General features: G+C 35.2%; 1 protein-coding gene across 2 annotated transcripts in view; it reads right to left on the minus strand.

Annotated features, from left to right (window-relative positions):
* Nucleotides 1–830: 830 nt before the first annotated feature.
* Nucleotides 831–19,813, minus strand: part of LOC128552865 (uncharacterized) — a 42,367-nt gene continuing 23,384 nt past the window's right edge. For both annotated transcript variants that reach the window (XM_053533936.1, XM_053533935.1), the window contains 3 exons: nucleotides 3,890–3,990; nucleotides 2,251–2,335; nucleotides 831–1,215 (listed from right to left, as the gene is read on the minus strand). In XM_053533936.1, the coding sequence (XP_053389911.1) occupies nucleotides 995–1,215; nucleotides 2,251–2,335; nucleotides 3,890–3,990 (407 nt within the window). In that variant the 3' untranslated portion in view covers nucleotides 831–994. The remainder of the gene's footprint in view (nucleotides 1,216–2,250; nucleotides 2,336–3,889; nucleotides 3,991–19,813) is intronic.

A 19,813-nucleotide genomic window follows, 5' to 3' on the forward strand; every position in this document is an offset into this window, starting at 1 on the left:
CTCATGTTTTGGTCTATTCAAGCCAACAAATCATATATGTAGTCCGTTTCTGATCCAGTATACTTTATTATACTTAAATACAACTTTCATTCTTTCTTTATAAGAAACATCTTTTCACACGCAGTTTTGAAATTAAAAATACAGTTAAATCTGATTACCTCCCTTTTCAGTATGTATATTGAGAAATAAGAGTATTTAATAGTAAACTTTGTATATTTGTCAATACCAAATGGTTGTTTGTCTATGCTAGTGATATGTTATCCATGTTTGGATCATATAAAAACATTATTTTATAGATAAATTTCAATTTAAAGGAAAAATTAATATTTTCAAAACATTTTTACCTCCACTTTTTTAAACTGATTTAAAAGGAGGTTCCAGGGCAGCTATAGCGTGTTTCCTCCTCTTGTAGGATTAAGGATACCTTAAAGTAATTTCTTGCAAAATTTGGTGCTTTCTTCACAAAGGGGAACATCTTTGCAATTTTTTGTTCCATATCTTACTTGCTATAGAGATCAGAACGTGTTTTACGGATCTACACATAAGTCAGTATGACTTTTATTGTATTTATGTTTTTGAAATGCTGTTTTCAACTGTTTGGCCCTGAAATAATTCGTATGTAATGGAACTGAAGTAGAATCTCTTATGTTACAATCATAGGGGGGTGAAATGTAACAGCCAACCATATTTTATCGTAGATTCATGTAGGCGATTTCGCTATATGTCTATATAGCAATTGCTGCGGATCGTGTTAGAATTCATATTCTTTCGCATTCACGTGTAGTTCCATACCGAATATAAAATAAATGAAAAATAAAAGAATGTTTGAAACAGTTAAAATATCAATTTTATTTCACTGATAAATTTCAGTATTTCACTGAAGAGCATAAAATATATGACTATCTTAACCACATTCAGAAACAACTGATGGGCTTGAAATAATCGAATAAAAGTCAACATAAAACTAATTAGCAAACATTTCTTGAACTCGCAATTAAATTGCAGCCCTTTCACAGATAAAATTATTAACATTTTGACAAACACTGCCAATCCATGTCCCTTGCTGTGTGCCGTCATCGAAGATGATGATGCATGTTCCAAGAGAACCAGGAAAAAAATTAGAAGGGCTGAAAGTCACTTGGTTCCCTGATCCAGCCCAATGGAGGTCCTCAATATTCGGACCGGTATTTTTCAAGGCAATCCAGAAGGATAAACCTGCAAAATAAATCAGATAATAATACCTTAATCTAGAAAAATTTAAATGAAAAATTACATTGTAATCTTTTTTTCTAAATGTGAGCAACACCAACATTACAGCATTGTGAGCAATCGATTATGCAAATTACCTTGGAGATGAAAGCAGATATTTTACCTACATTTGAAGAGTATTCAATACCTTCCATAAACCTCTCTTTGACTTAGATTTTTCAAGTGGGCATAGGTTCAAGCCCCACTAGGACCAAACTTTTTTTTTCTTTAGGCATATATTACTTTTTTCTAGTAAGTTATGATATTTTTCAAGACTTATTATTGATTTATTTTACTGAAGTGGAAATTCTTGCTGTTCAAAGTGAATTTACCTCTGAAACAGAAGAGGGCCAAGTAAGACATCTTTGAGAATACTGAGTAACATTCGGTAAAAGTTCTCTATTTCGCTTTTAGTCTTTAGATCCAAATTGTGGAAGGAATGTAGGTAGGTTTTACTTCTTCCCCAAGATTATTTTTGAATGAAGCGAGCAAAATTTAAAATTGGTCCCTCTGGACTCGACCTTAATTTTTCAGTGTTGGGAGTTAGAATTCTGTTTCATTAAATCCTTTTACTTGAGACACCCTAGAAAAAATATAATAATGACAGTTTTATTTTGTGTTTTATAATTGTTTACTAATAGCTTGAAGTTTCTTTTATAAAAAACATGGCATAATAATCCATTTTCCAATAAATTGACCAGTAAAGGAAGTAACCCTGTAATGCTTAGGTGGAAAGCGTCAAATCTCAGTACATTCCCTTTATTATCGATTTTATTTTGTCATTAAACACGGACGAGATAAAAAGTTAGACATGAATGAGATACTCTCTACGCATTACCTGACTGAGCAGTATATACTCAATACTCAATACCTGCCTCCACCCCACCCCCCCCACCCCCACCCCCCTCCCCGCTCCCACCCTCAGTCTTTTTTTTACATTCTTAACCAAAGGAAAGTTCTAACAAATAATAATTGAAACATCAATTAAATTGTCTGACTTACCATCATTATCTTGCATAGCCAGGAAATTGTTTTCGGCTTCAGTATCGATCTCCACCAGATAGCCACCAATTTCGTTGCAGATAGCCTATCAAAATCAAAATAATTCCATAAAAGTTATAAATTTGATCATTTGGGAAAATTGTGCAATTATAATGCATTTCATGATTTTATCGTAATTTTATGTTTTTTTCTTTATAAATGTCATGTACAGATAAATTACACTTCAATGAAACAGGTGGTATCGGAAGTTTCACCAGCAGCAGCACTGCTGTGTCTCCTCAGCGGATTTTCGGTGTTAGTGTTTTCAACAACAAATACTTTTTCTAGCCAAATATTAGATACACTTACAACTAATTCTATTTATGAAATAATTTATAGCAAAAGACTGAAAGAGTGTTTTATTACTATTTATGCACGATGGGCGGTTTTATGTCGGGCGTAATAATATCTCGAGGGAGCAGCCCAAGTGAAATTATTTGTACGACGTATCACCGCCCGAGTGTATAAATAGTGTTAAAACACGATTTTGCTATAAATTATTTCGATTCTAATTGGCCCTTAATCTAAAACAGAAGAAAAAATATAGAAGCGCTCTTTCTTTGTCGCAACAAAAACTTTGACGTCACCGCACGTTAACGTGACGTCATTATTGCTTAAGAGTGTTTTAACAGAGACAAACATATTAGAATTGCGTATATATTCAACACATTGACTGTATTCTTTAAAATATCTAATACTTGAAAAAAAAAACGTACTGCGGTATGCAAAAAGGCTGACATATGTTATTTTTTGTGATAGGTATAGTATATTTAATTCATATAATGATAAAAATGAAAAATTTAGAATAGAATATTTAAACTATATTGCGACTCTGTTGGATAGCGAACACTCACCTTAAAAAATATCACAATACTTACTTAATTTAATTATCACTAGTATTCACAACACACATTTTTGTCTTGCTAAAATTAATCATTATCCCACATAAATTGCGCTGAAACATTCTCTCTCATATGCAAACATTATTACTTGACCTGCACAATGAATTATACCAGAAGTACAAAAGCATTGCTGACTTCGAAGTAACCTTTTGGTGTGAAACCAGCTTTTTGGAAGAAAAAATTATTTGATTTTGTTCCAAACTTTTCTTGTCTCGTTTTTACAACTTCTTAGTAAACTTACACACAAAACACTAACAAGAATTTGTTAAAATGATAATCTGTTCGAATTTTTTATGAGCCATTCATTCGACTAAATAACTAAAAGTATAAAAAAAAAAACGCTGCCACATTTTTTGGGACTATTATTTGTTTATCCTTTAAATAGGTAGAACTTTTTGCATTTAACTTGCTAAGGAAATTGTAAATGACAACAGTATATGAGCCGTGCCATGAGAAAACCAACATAGTGGGTATGCGACCAGCATGGATCCAGACCAGCCTGCGCATCCGCGCAGTCTGGTCAGGCTCCATGCTGTTCGCTTTTAAAGCCTATTGGAATTAGAGAAACTATTAGCGAACAGCATGGATCCTGACCAGACTGCGCGGATGCGCAGGCTGGTCTGGATCCATGCTGATCGCATACCCACTATGTTGGTTTTCTCATGGCACGGCTCATATATGTTAAAAAGTTAACATACACGAGCTTCTTCCCAAGTCACTGCAGCAGTTGTATTAAAAAGGTAACAACTACCGGTAGTATTGTACAAGATCCACCCCGCTGGACATGACGGGACTGCTTCTGTAAATAAGGAAAACAATAAAATTAAAAGACCTGTTCTGATAAACATAGTTCAACTGCTTCAGAATATCTAAAAAATAGCTGTCGGAGGACAGCAACGCTAGACTATTCAACAGCCTTGACAACTGAATGAATACAAAAATCGAAAAAGGGGCATAATTATGTAAAATTGGGAAACAGGGTTATGGGACCTGCACAGTGCTTATCAGCTCATGACAATGGATAAGTGTGTGAAGTTTCAATCCATTCAAATTAGCGGGTACTGAGATACCAGCTTACATATAAGAATTTAACAAAAAAAAACTTTGGAAAAGGGGCTTAATTTTGTAAAAATGCAAAGTAGAGTTACTGAACCTTTGCACTGCATGTCATATCATGACAGTGAACAAATAAGTGGTTTCAATCCTTTCCCATTAGTGGATAGTGAGATACCAGTTTACATACAAAAACTTAACCAAAAACTGCTTTAGAAGTAGGTCAGCAGGTCACACTGATGGTCACTGAAAGTCTGTTTAAAGATCGGCATGCAAAACTATACATGTCATCCAATGTCAAAACTGTATCTTAAAAAACAATAAAGTAGGTCAGTAGGTCACATTCATGGTCACTGAGAGTCAGTTTAAGATCGGTGTGCAAAACTGTACATGTCATCCAGATTTCAAGGCCGTATCCTAAAAAACAAGCAAGTAGGTCAGTAAGTCAAGGCAACAGTCAAGTGACCCCAAATTATTTGGGGTCATAAGGTAATTATACCTTTATGATTAAACAGTCTAGGAAATATGATCAGATAATTTTTGAAGTATTTTTTCCTATATATTTCTCACATAAGAACTATGTGACCCTCGAGGCGTGGCCTCTTTTCACCCCAGGGGCATAATTTAAACAACCTTATTGAGAGCCACAAGGCGATGCTACATACTGAATATTAAAAGCCTAGGCCTTGGACTTTCAGTCAAGAAGATTTTTACTATTTTTTTCCTAGGTAAGTCTATGTAAAAGTTGGCCCCCATGGCAGGGCCTCTTTTCACCCCGAAGGCATAATTTGAACAATCTTGGTAAGGGACCTCTAGGCAATGCAACATACCAAAAATCAAAAGCCTAGGCCTTGCAGTTTCAGACAAGAAGATTTTTGAATTGTCTATGTAAAAATTTGGACCCCCGGGGCGGAGCCTCTTTTCACCCCAGAGTCATAATTTGAACAATCTTGGTAGAGGACCACTAGGCAATGCTACATACCAAACATCAAAGGCCTAGGTCTTGAACTTTCAGACAAGAAGATTTAAAAACAATCCTATATGTCTATGTAAAACTTGAGACACCCGGGGCGGGCCTCTTTTCACCCCAGGGGCATAATTTGAACAATCTTGGTAGAGGACCACAAGGCAATGCTACATACCAAACATCAAAGGCCTAGGTCTTGCGGTTTCAGACAAGAATATATTTTTAAAAAATTCTATACAAATCTATGTAAAACTTGGGATCCCCGGGGTAGGGTCTCTTTTCACCCTAGGGGCATAATTTGAACAATCTTTATAGAGGACCATTACATGATGTCAAATGCCAAATATTGAGGCTCTACGCTTTGTGGTTTTGGACAAGAAGATTTTCAAATTTTCCCTATATAAGTCAATGTAAACCATGCGACCGAGAGAGCGGGGCCATATTTGTCACTTGGAGGATAATTTGAACAATCTTGGTGGAGGACCATTAGATGATGCTACATGCCAAATATTAAAGCCCTAAGATCTGTGATTTTGGACAAGAAGATTTTTAAATATTTTCCTTTCGGTTGCCATGGCAACCAGAGTTCTGTATGGAATTCAATTCTTTGAGCAATTTTAAAATAAGACCATCCAAGGAACATCCCTGTGAAGTTTCATCAAAATTGGCATGGTGGTTAAGGAGGAGATGTTGTTTAAAGGAAAGTGTGGACGGTAGGACGGTGAGCGATCACAATAGCTCACCCTTAGCCTTTGGCTCAGGTGAGCTAAAAAAAAACAAAGCAGAGTTATGGGACCTGCTTAGTGCATGTCAGATGATGACAGTGAACATGTGTGTGAAGTTTCAATCCATTCCCATAAGTGGGTACTGAGAGACCAGCTTACATACAAAACCTTAACCAAAAATTTCTAAGTTGAAAAAAGGACATAATTTTGCAAAAAAGCAATTTAGAGTTATGGAACCTGTGCAATGTAAGTCAGTTTATCAAAGTGAAGAAGTGCGTTAAGTTTCAATCCATTCCCACAAGTTGTTTCTGCGATACAAGCTTACATGCAAAAACTTTAAAACATAATCGGGACACCGACGCAGCCGCAGGAAAGATCAATCCCTGTAAACATTGTTCAGCTGCTTCTGTAAATACGAAAATATCAATCCCTGTAAACATTGTTCAGCTGCTTCTGCAAATAGGGAAAGATCAATCCCTGTAAACACTGTTCAGCTGCTTCTGTAAATACGAAAAGATCAATCCTTGTAAACATTGTTCAGCTGCTTCTGTAAATAAGGAAAGATCAATCCCTGTAAACACTGTTCACCTGCTTCTGTAAATATGAAAAGACCAATCCCTGTAAACATTGTTCAGCTACTTCTGTAAATACGAAAAGATCGATCCCTGTAAACATTGTTCAGCTACTTCTGTAAATATGAAAAGACCAATCCCTGTAAACATTGTTCAGCTGCTTCTGTAAACACGAAAAGATCAATCCCTGTAAACATTGTTCAGCTGCTTCTGTTAATATGAAAAGATCAATCCCTGTAAACATTGTTCAGCTGCTTCCGTAAATAAGGAAAGATACATTCAGGTAAACATGGTTCAACTGCTTCTGTAACGAGAAAATATTGTTAAACTGAGGTATGCTTCCCGTAATTTGCATTTAAAAGAACCGATTTAAAGTAGAATTTACCGTCTGGGCACAAATAGTTTACTAATTTAAATAATCAAAGGGCAAACCATTCAAATGGATAATGAAGAAAATATGTGTATCTCCTCTTGAGAGTGAATCATTCTTTGAATTTTTGTTAAATTCCAGGCAATGGTTGCTGAGAAATACCCCTGACTATGACAGCGCTTTAGCCTACTTATGTTGAATAATCAAAGGGTTGTAAGTCAGCGAAAAATCATCTGACCGGAAGACAAAATGACATGGTTCAAATGCTTCTTTGTAAAAAGAAAGATCAATCTCTGTAAACATGGTTCAACTGCTTCTGTAATTAAGGAAAGAAAACAAATAAAGATCTGTCCCTGTTGACATGGTTCAACTGTTTCTGTAAATAAGGTAAGAAAAGAAAAATATTTTTCATGGTTTTAAAGTTACTTATTACAGATAAAGGTATATAGTGATAACAATTTGAGTCATAATCTATAGCACAGTATGCATAATTTGTTTGAAGGTTACAATACAATAAGACATACCACATGTGCATGCACAACAATTAGCCTAATAAGTGCATGTGCAATCACTTGAACAACAAAACATATAAACGTAAATGTTTTGGCAGTTTGGTATAAATCTAAAGTCAATGTTAAAAGGCTATATTTTCATTACAAAATTTAAGTTATTACTTGGTACAATATAGAATTAAAATACAATGTTAGATGTAAATTTAAAGCAAATCGATCTGTCCATTTTTTAATTTTAGAAGATATTAGACACAATTTTTACAATAAAATCAAATAACGAGACCCAGTCAGCAAATAAAATGTAATGTAAAAGTACAAATACTTTCACAGTTTCTCTCTGTGAAACCAACAAAACAACTGCAAGTGTAATTGTTTGCACCCTCTACATACGTACCATTATTTATGCACGGGTCCGTGCTACACCTGCCCATCCGTGCAGAAATTATTCCCAGGTAAAAGAATTTCCTGGAAAATATTTCTATCCTGGTATGAAAATGCTGGTATTCAGGAAAAGCTAGGATCCTTGGATTTTTAGGACCTAGGACCAGGGTAAAACAAAAAAAAATATACAAGGAATTTAATGTTACAATAAAAGTAACAGGGAGACCTAGGAATTTAACATATAAAATACCAGGAAACCAAGAGGAGCTAGGATTTCTTTTTCAGATTCGTAAGCTACAAACAAAAATCAAATTCTTGGTACCTGGGAAAAGTAGTCTTCATACAATTCCCAGTAAAGTCCTGGTAGCCAGGAATAGAAATTGGCAAAAAAAGTTAAAATAATGGGAAAAGTTTCTTCATTTCATAAATTTATCACTTTCCCCTTTTTTATACAGGTACAGGTATTCAAATAAATTGAAATGAAACAAGGAATCTAAATTAGAACAAAAAAAATCACTTCTTATTGTTTGCAAAAACACCTGTTTCTAAATTAATTAGTTAGAGTAATCATTTAAATATAATTGCTAACTTCTTTTCTTTATTATTGAACATCTCAAACAATAGCACAAACACGTATAGTAAAGCATTAAGTTTCATTAGGGTTAAATGTCATATAGCCAAAGAATGGGAGACTTTAGTCAGTTATCTCCCTTTCATACTCCATTAAAGTAAGTAGGTCCTTTCATTTGGATTACTCTGTTGTTATCGCTTTTGATCATCATGACTGCTGATTTAAAAATGCCTTCAACTACATCTTCTATAAACACTCAAGTGTCTAATTTTGACATTCCAGACCTTGTATTTAGCAAAAATACAAGAAATCTCGTACCTTAGAACTGAAATATATCATTAGCAAAACAGCGATGAAGTCAGAGGATTCCAAATGATGGGACCTTCTTACAATTTTATTATCTTGGACATAATCCAATAAGGGAGACAATTTGAAACTCACCAAAGTCCTTCATTGTACTATTCTGCTAGTCGCTGCATCATCATAACTGTTAAAATTGCAATTAATGTTGTGTCTCAAATTCTGCCGACAAAGGAAAGTATCTTGAGTAAAACACAAACGCAAATCGGTATCTTTAGATGTCTTTACATAAAATATATTAGATTAAATATTTTTGACACTTAAACACTTAAACATATTGTTTGAAAATCAAAGGCACCAATCATAATGATTAAATTCAACGCATAAAATGTAGAAAAATCCTCGTGGATTTTACAGATCTAGTAAAATTAACAAGTATTACAGCTTCTACATAAAAATACAAAAGGCCAATCTGCCTCGCAATTTGGCATTTCCAAATCGATCATTTGGTAAAAAGAACCCTCAATGGTTCAAAGAAAACAGTGAATTGCGTTTTACCTTTATAATGCCATTTAATGACTAAAATGTTATAAGGACTGGATTACCCCTTTAAGTCAGGGTCTTGTGCTCGATCACCTACTTAGACATTACTGGTTTTACCCTGGCAAGACATTGTCCGTATCTAACATCGTACCGCCATTACAGTGTTTAAACATAGTAAATAGGGGTGAAAACTCGAAAAAAAAAACAAACGAGTATGTTCAACATATACTGAGCAGTCCAAGAAGTCGCCAGATTACACCATTTACTCTAGCTATATGCAAAATTTTCCAGGGGCCACCCCGGACCCCGTTCATAGGAGGGGGACACCCCCTCCCAAACCAACCCCCTCCGCCGCCCCAATGCTCAAATCGTCCCTACGCCCCTGTAACATGATTAATCTATACATTGACTGATTGACAGTCATTACATATCTAAAGGCCAATAAAATATTCTGCTGTCCAGTTGATGTATCAATAGATAGAGAGAGATATCTCATACCAGATTGTATCTTTATATTTAGAAACCTCACCAAGATAAAAAGCAATGACTATGAAGGTACAATGTTTAGCTGCCGAAGCTCAAAACGTAGTCCCATTTTCTTCTGTTTGTTTTACTATTACAATCATCTTTGCGAATAAAATAAGTAAATACATGAACAAATTCCCCCCTTGTACTGTACATACAGATTTTATTAGCACTCTAAATGTTCAATTCAGTGCTTATAGTATACAAAAGAAAACTGCCCATGAATGTCAAAATTTGAACGAACTGTAAACAGGAAGTTCTTTCTCTGAGGAAAACAAAATGGAGGTAAACTGTGTAGCTAGAAATTTTAAGGTATTGGACCAGTAACAGAGTACCTCCTTTTTGAAGAGGGGGGGGGGGGGGGGGGGGGGGGTAGGTTCAAGCCCCACTGGGACCAAAATTGTTTTCTCCATATTTTCCTTGTTTTGTAAGTTTTTACTTCTTTCAAGACTTACTATGGATGTATTGTACAAAAGTGGAAAATTTTCATTTTATAAGCGATTTCTTGCTGTTCTGAATCAGGAGGGGTAGAGTTCTTTAAAAATACTGAGTTACATGCTCTATTTTGCCTTCATTTTTTAGATTACATATTTTGGAAGAAATGCAGGTAGGTTTTACTTCTGCCCCAAGGTTATTTTTGAATGAAGTGAGCAAAATTCAAAACAGACCCACAGGATTCGACCTTAATTTTTCAATGTTGGAGTTAGAATTCTGTTTCATAAAATCTGTTTACTTGAGGCACCTTAGAAAAAATGATATTTACAGTTTTATTTTGTGTTTTATTATTGTTTAACAATAGTTTGATGTTTCTTTTATCAAAACTTATGCTGTAATGAATTCTCTAGAAACGTTATAGAAAGTGGCCATCACATGGAAATTTGTCTCTACTTGAGCTTGAGGAAATATCATAAATTATACAAAATTTACAAAAAACGGCACGGTAATAGTAATTTGCAAAACAGTGCGAAACATGGTCAAACTTTAAGAATATACCAAACAAATGCCATTTTTTAAACATTACTATTAGGGGTCCAATACCTTAAGATGGCTCTTAGACAGACTTAGCTAATTTATTCCAAAAAGTAATTTGATTCATAACACAACAAGATTTGACAATACCGGTAAATGGAAACAGTACTTTATCAATCACAAAGACTTTCACATAATTACAGGTATTTTTGTAAGGAATTTACTAACATTAATGATAAATTCTTTTGCCTTTCAGCAGCAATATATTTTCTTCTTTTAGACATTTAATGTTTTTTTCCTTGTAGAATTTTTAGATAATTAGTATTGTGATTGCTATATATCTATGGCTTTATAGGACTGTCCAAGCACTTAGGTCATAAAAATATTTTTCAGAAAAAAATGTGTTTATCAGAATTATGTCTAAAACACGCATGCATGAATCATGGTCAGTGACCACACTGTAGAACAGATTGGGATCACAGAGAGATTGTTGGAATAAGGTTCCCGAACATGACTACAGTGCTTCTGAAGCTGCCTTAAGCCAACAGAACTCCAAAAATTACTTTTTTTTGTAATTTTACTATCGATAATTTATCATTAAATAAATTTTGAAAATTATCTTTTATCAAGAAATTTCCTGGGATCCTGGTTTTCTTAGATTTTCCTGGGATCTTGGTTTTCTTAGGTTTTCCTACTCCTAGGATCCTGGTGTTCCAAGACTTTCCTGGTTACCAGGTAGATTCCAGGATTTTCCTGGTTACCAGGTAGATTCCTGGATTATTCCTGTTCCAATACCGCGCCTGATATTTTCCTTGTCCCAGAACCAGGCGTTTCCTGAGAATTTCTGCTCGGGAGTTCTACTAACGGTTTCTCTAATTGCAACAGGGTTGAAAAGCGAACAGTATGGACGCAGATGCGCAGGCTGGTCTGGATCCATGCTGGTCGCAAATGCACTAGGTTGATTTTCTCATGGTGCAGCTCATATCATATTGAAAGTATATTTCAAGCGAATCTGTTAACTTTTATAAAGATATAAAACTTTACACAATTCTTACAATAAAATCAAATATCGAAACCCAATCAGCAAATAAAATGTTATGTAAAAGTACAAATACTTTCACAGTTTTTCCCTTTAAAACCTCCAATACAACTGCACGTGTAATTGTCTGCACCCTCTACATGTGTACCATTATTCATGCACGGGTCCGTGCTGCACCTGCCCACTTCTACCGGTACTTGATAGAAATAAATCATCAATTGATTTTATTGTATAGAGATTCAGTTATGTTTATAATATTTTCAGTGTTTCTGGATTTTGTTATTTCCTTTAACACAATTACCACAATTTATTTCTTAAGTGAGGAAAAAGGCAAAATATCATCTTTTATATAGATATTGAGACTCATTCAGTAAATCAAATGTTACGTAGAAGTACAATTACCTTAAAGTTATTTCTACATATATTTATCTCGATGTAGATTCCTATATTTTCATGAAAACAAGCAGCAATAAGGTATCCGATCCACAAATAAGCAAGTTCTTTATAAAAGCGCTATTAAAATATATAAAATAATGATGCCTGGTAATCTCATATAATTCACGTGTTATTTGAAAGCGTATTATCTATTGAAAAAGCTTGTCTTGATAGTTCAAGAGACAGTTATCACAATGTAAGATTTACCATTTTGGAGTAAAAAAAACATGACTGTAACGATTCTTGCATAATATTTAGGTTACCTCTTATATAATTCTTGTTCAGCAGACACAACTCTTTCAAATGGTACAAAAAATGACGGGTTCGATCACCAGGCATCGAAATTTACCAATTTGTGTATCGGATACGTTAAGGGTAGCAATGTCCAAACTGAGTTCACTCTCTGGGTAGAGAACTACCCTTTGGTGATGATATAACGAACAAGAGGGTCATGATGACCCTGAGTCCTCACCTGAGTAATATGAGCAACATGTTTAAAATGGCAAACTAATGCTAAACAAGAAGATGCTTTTGTAAAAAAGCGCATGTCTCCCCCATTGCATAGTCGTATATGCAAGAAGTCAATAGGGGAGAAGAGCGAAAGTCAAAGAGACACTGATGGTTGGCTGCAATAGGGATCACCTATTTGGCATGTCCAATCATCCCACTAAGTTTCAACATTCTGGGCCTAGTGGTTCTCAAGTTATGGATTGGATACGGTTTTCCATGTTCGGGCTGCTGTGACCTTGACCTTTGATCAAGTGACCCCAAAATCATTTGGGGTCATTTACTCTGCATGTCCAATTATCCTATTAAGTTTCAACATTCTGGGTCATTCTGGGTCAAGTGGTTCTCAAGTTATTGATTGGAAAGAGTTTTCTATGTTCAGTCCCTTGTGACCTTGACCTTTGACGAAGTGACCCCAAAAACAATAGGGGTCACCTACTCTGTTATTCCTATCTCCCTATGAAGTTTGAAGGTTCTAGGTCAAATGGTTCTGAAGATATAAACCGGAAATGGATTTCCATTTTCCGTCCACTGCGACCTTGACCTTTAACGGAGTGACCCCAAAATCAATAGGGGTCATCTCCTCTGCATGACCAATCATCCTATGAAGTTTCAACATTCTGGGTCAAGTGGTTCTCAAGTTACTGAATGGAATTTGTTTTCCATGTTCAGGCCCATGTGACCTTGACCTTTGATCAAGTGACCCCAAAATCAATAAGGGTAATCTAGTTTGCATGTCCAATCATCCTATCGACGGTGAATGCGACACAGTGCTAAGTGACATTTTTTGAAAAAATCACTTTTTTTCATATATCAACTGTTTATGACCTTGCCCATGTCCTGTAAAAATATCAATATTATAGTAAGTCATTAAATGAATTTATAACAAAATGGTCAAAAAGTGCTAAGTGAAAATGATATACAATTTGAATGCGACACAGTGCTAAGTGCCTTACGTCACTTGGCACTTTTTCGCACCGAACTATATCAAGTTTGGCACTCAGTATATGTACCAAGAGACAAATATTTTTCAATAACTGTGCCATTTAGTTGGGTTTTTTTAAGTATGATATCATTATCAGTATCTGGTATAAAGGATTTTTTTTTTGACAAACAGTTGATTTTTATTCTTCTTTTTTTTTCACTTGTTACTTTTCACAGTAAACATGTGGCTGTAAACCAAGTATTGTTTACTGTGAAAAAGTGCTAAGTGACAGAATGCATTTAAAGTTCTTTAGATGAAACTGTATGATTTTTTTTTCATTTCAAACATTTGTCTCATTCAGTAAAGATTTTTTATCTAAATGAGGACAGGGAAAAGTATACATTAGTGAAATATAATTATTTGAACTCAAAAAGTATTTCTATATGTACAACTGCACTAGTTCTGACTAACGTGTTGCCTCTTGGGTCAGGTGTACAAATGAAACACCCCCTGATCCAAGCAGTATACTCGGTTGCAACAGCGTACGGAGAATCTGATCCCACGAAGCCTGCCAAATACAATGACCTTATTGTTATTCCAGCAGCATGTCATGTGTTTTATATGCTGCTACCACACAAAACAAAAAGTACATTACTACATTGTAATATATGAATACTAAAAACAATTGTGTAATTTAGCACACAAGTAATATGAGGAAACTGACAAATCATCATATTTTATTTTCCTTTTGTAAATTAATTATTTATATTATATACAAACGAGTTCTGCAATAAACCCTACAAAAATACCATTTATTCATAAAATACAGATGTATTTCGGTTATGATAATTTCCCGCACGGTTGCCGAATTTCAATCTCTTATTAAATCGTTTTGCGTGAACGTATTATATTTTACTTTCGTATGTTAATTATTTATGATATATATGATTGAATTATATAAAAAAAACCTTCAAAAATATCTCTAATTAAAAAGTGTATTCCGGTTTTTAGGTGGATTCCGGCTTAATGTGTGACCGATCTGCAAGTTATGACTGTACAGTTGTACAGTTCTTGTTTAATGTGAATCACAGTTGTACTGTAGCATTTTCATAGTATATAATTGAATCACAAGAATATAGAATAAGTTCATCTTGGCCTGGAATTTAGATTCATCGCTCATCTTTTTGTCATTTCACAGTTTACTTAAACCTTGTCAGGTGTCTTTTGAAATATACTGTATGTCTCCAGTAACAGTAGATGAATGCATATATCTGAGCTTCTGGTGATTACTGCTCTGGATAAGAAAAACATAGTTTTTTTTAGGAAAATCTGTGTACTTTTTAAGTATTCATAAATTTACTCATATGTTATTATGAGTTTTTAGATTACAAACAGTACAGTATAATACAACTTTTACATCAGTAGTGTACAATGACATTTAACACAGTCATTACAGTAACTGCTATAATGATGAAACTGAAATGATCGACTGCATGACCATGGCTTTCAGCAAATTATTAGGAACACATGTATCTTATCTTACTGTTGGTTAACTGCCGTGTATAATTATAGTGATATCTGGAGAATTTCATAGAACATGTAATGAAATCTTTGGAATCAAAGTTTAATGATATGAAAAGGTTCAGTGTCACCTAAAGTGACTGTTGGTTAATGCCAACATGTCTCAGAGAATATGATTGACAATTCCACACTGAAAATAAAGCTACACCTCTGGAAACTGTTTCATATTTGTGACCAAATAAAAACTCAAAATCATTAATATATCTTGAAGAAACATCCAAACCTAATATTAAAGTGGATTCTATGTTATACAATGACAGTCTGATTTGTAGTGTATGTTATTAGTATGCATGACCTGCACTGCACAGAAATGGCAAAGTGGAGTAGATTGACATTAACTCCTTATGTGTCAGTCACACTACACCGTATAGCGATAACGGAAGCCAAACGTATATAAAAACTGCGACAGAAAGTTATCCGGTGACGAAAGGCATTCCCCGCTGCTGCTCGATGCTCTCGCGATCGGTGTATGGGGCGCATAAAACGCACAATGACCGCAAGATTTACGCATATATACAGGACGAACAACGTTCAATTAACGGATATCACCATACTAGTAACGGACTTGTACCGCGTAAAACAAAAGCGCAATGCATGAAAAACTGTCAAAACGTTCTTGTCAGTTATCGTCCGTTGAACATACGTTACATCCGTTGCATGTTTGGTGGTAGTCCGGCCGTGAATCAGGTCCACCGGACAAGAACGAATGCGAACCGGACAAGAACAGATGCGAACCGGTCAAGTTCAGAATAGGGAACGCACGAGTAACGAACAAAACGCATTTCAGCGCATTGCTACCGTACATCTAACGGACAACTTTGTCCGGTGGTGTACGTTCTAAATTTTGAACATGCTCAAAACCGTCCACCTGACGGAACGAATTTCGCCGGACAAGGAGCGCAGGTGCCGCATGAGAAACGGAAAAGAAACGCATGCGAATGGACACGAACAGATTGAAAATTTTGTTAGACGTTAAACGTCCGTAATGCTATATGGTGTAGTGTGACTGAGACTTTAACTCTTATGATAGATTATTTAGTCAGGTTAAGTTATTTAATTATACTGATTTTTTTGAGAGGCTTGATCTTGAAACAAGCTTTCCAACTTATATGTATATTTCTCAATAAGTAATGGAGTATTGAAGCTTCATTGGGCAAAAAGTAAATTGAAACACTGTTTTCTGTACTCAGCATTAATCTTAGTGCAGAATAGGAAAACGCATGATGATTTAAACTTTATTTATTGTAAACAGTTTTTTACAGGAAAAAAAAACATTTTGATATTGAAAGAGAACTGTTTTCTGAATCAAAGCATTATACTGAACAATACCAGCTGTCCAACATTTGTAAATATTTCTAGAAATATTTAATTCTAGTGATACAGTAATTAAGAAATAATTTAAACCAAAGCAGTGTTTTAACACTATTTATGCATGATGGGCGGTTATACATCAGGTGTAATAATTTTACGAGGGCGCAGCTCGAGTGAAATTATTTCGAACGATTATAACTGCCAGATTGTATAAATGTGATTTGAACATAGTGAAATTTATTTGAGTCACTCTAGTCACCTCGCTTAGGTCCCAGTCTAGAAGGGTGGCATCTCGGACGACAACGATCTTTCTATCGATTCGTTGGTATTCATAATTAGCGTGGGTGCGTCACGTGATCGCCCACTGCTGATAACGGAAACATTGCCGCAGCTATTTAATTTTGAACAAGAATTTGTGTTTTTTGAGACAGTTATCGTCAGGATACATAAAGCAGCTGAGTATTTGTTTCATTACAGAGTAACGGTTTGACTTGGCACTGGTGACTGGGTCCATTCTTGCGAGGAGGCGGTGTATTCAGGTACTTTTGTGTGTAAACAAAGGAAGTCGGAGAGCAAAGAACACGATATGGCCCTATCAGTGGCAATTTTTGGCCACAGTTTTGTAGCACGGCTCGAGAAAATGACTGACAAAGGCATGATGCCGCATAATTTAGGTCTTGATGATAAATATTCTATATGGTGCAAGGGAATCGGGGGCCTTTCTTTATGGCGCCGCATTCAGTTGCACTCGCAGGATAGTTTCCTTGCAGGACGGGACCTAGTCATTATTGACATTGGCTCGAACGATATATCTCTTCCTCATTTGTCAGTAAATCAATTTGCAATTAACTTGACAAGTTTTGCAGCCTATTTGATACAGGGTCTTGACGTTAAAAAAGTGGCTGTATGTCAAATTATTCGGAGGGACGCTGAACCTTTCAGTGGGTATAATGACCGTGTCATTGATGCAAACATTGCAATTGAGGCAGCCATTAAAACGACAGGTCTGCCAATTGTTTTATGGAAACACCGGTGTGGTTTATGGAATCCATCTGGGGATATTTTTGAGTCTGACGGCATCCATTTATCCAAGTCAGTTGGGTATCCAAAATATTTGAGGAGCATCTGGGACTGTATTATTAGGGTGTCGGCATGGAAATTGTAATATCATCATACTGTGTAAATGTGCGTAACTGGGTTGTGCGTTTATACTGCGAAATTGCTGACCGACATTTTTGCACAACAATAGCTTATTTATATGTAATAATTATGCTTTTGTTATTGAGATATAGCTGATTGCTATTTATTGGGGCATGTGAGCTATGCCTTTATATACATTATAGCTGATTGCTATTTTTATGTGCATAACTGAGTTATGCTCTTATATTTGAGATATAGCTGATGGCTATTTTGATGTACATAACCGAGTTATGATTTTACATTGTGATATAGCTGATGGCTGTTTTTGGGTACACAACTGAGTTGTGTTTTTAGTACATTTTAATTGTGCATAATTTTAGTGGGATTCTTTTCGACTTGTGGCGGAAAAAAATATAAAAAAATAATAAATAACATATAGTTTTGAAGAAGTGGTGCAATTTTTGAGGCTAAATAATTCAAGGGGAACAATCCAAAAGGCTTAACTATAATAAAGCTGTTGCAGTTATTTCCCTTTCATTTTTTTTTTTCGTATGTTGGCAGCCAGGCTGTTTGCACATGCAGCAAGAATATGCATTTATTCCTGATCTTATAGGAAAATGAATAAATAAATGAAATAGGTACATAGATAATTCTACAGGAGGCAGACGCTATGTTGCTATTTACTGTTTATTTTATTTCAGACATGGCGAGTTCAGCTAAGAAAAGACGTGAAGAGAGGGAGCAGAACCTTGTACAGTCTACAGTAACGGCTGTATTAAAAGCACTGAAAGAACAGGGGATTGTTAATGAAAAAGCAGATAATCAAAACAATGAAAAACAAACAAGCAAAAAGGCTGCCCAAAAACAAACACAAAAACACAGCAATAAACATGATCATCCTCCTGTTAGTGAAGTGGGATCAAATGAAACCATTGATTATGCCGATGACAATAACACACATAATACACAGCCAAACAATCATATTGATATTGAAATAGACAGTGACATGTTGGATAAGAACAACAGACAGACTGTCGAAAACACACAGGAAGACACAGTGCAAACTATTCAGAGCAATGTCAACGCAAACTCTTCGAGTCAGGGTAAACAGACGGGGGAAGGCGATATCCGTGAAGACATTACAGCCCTACTGACAGGCAGTGGCAATATACATCTTCCCTCCCCAGGTATTGTGCCGCAAACGGATTTGTTTGCTTGTGGTGCCGCTCTGGGGTCATTGATGCCTCTAAAACTTAAACAAGCAATTTGGAACAATGACTTTGTAGAAATGTCTGACATTCTCTCAAAGAAAGAAAATAGAGATCTGAACCTTAAAGTGTCTCCCCAAGGTAGACTGTCGCTGGAAGTCCCGGCACCAAAGTCCCAGAACCTTAATTTTGCTATAGAAAATTTCCTTTCTTATATGTCTTTGTCATAAAATTTAGATCAATATTATGGAACTGTTTCCTCGTGTATTGTATGCATGGCGTGTCATCACGCTCCTTTGTTTATACACACCAGGACTGGAAATGGTAATACGTCCTGCGGAAGAGTTCAATTTGGATGAAAATGATGGCAAATTATTCTGTAAAGCCAATATACCAGATTAGTATGTGCGTAAAGTAATCTAGACAGTTGTGCAATGTTACATTTCGTTTCAAAAATACTATTAAGTAAAATATTTAATCAAATTTGAAAGCACTATTTCTAGATGCATACATGGTGCTAAATATCACGTTGACATAACGTTAACATAATAACGTTGTGATGATTAATGCATTGCTAGTCATATTAGAATGAATTTTAAACTCTGAGGAAAATATCATGTTTGAAATACAGTTTTTATAATTCTCTTAAAACAGATACACTAACTAAGCCAAAGAATATAATTAATAAAGATACATTGTGATTGGCTAGCCATTTTTGTTCAGTGTAATTGTGAGTCTGAGAAATTACTAAAGTTAGAAAGCTTTAAAGAAATAAAATGGACAACAATTATGTGTTGTTTCTTAGTGTGATAAATATTTTCATGTATTATTGAAAAGATAATCAGCAGATAAAGCAGTTTCATTCGTTATGCTATGCTCAGTACACTTTTGATTACTGTGAAAGAAATTAAAGGGCCCACTTCTTGTGTCCAGCCATCAAACGCCATGTTGTTTTACTAGATACATGAAAAATATTTCCTTCTAAAGA

The sequence above is a fragment of the Mercenaria mercenaria genome, unplaced genomic scaffold (genome assembly GCF_021730395.1).
Source record: "Mercenaria mercenaria strain notata unplaced genomic scaffold, MADL_Memer_1 contig_3243, whole genome shotgun sequence".
NCBI lineage: Eukaryota > Metazoa > Mollusca > Bivalvia > Venerida > Veneridae > Mercenaria > Mercenaria mercenaria.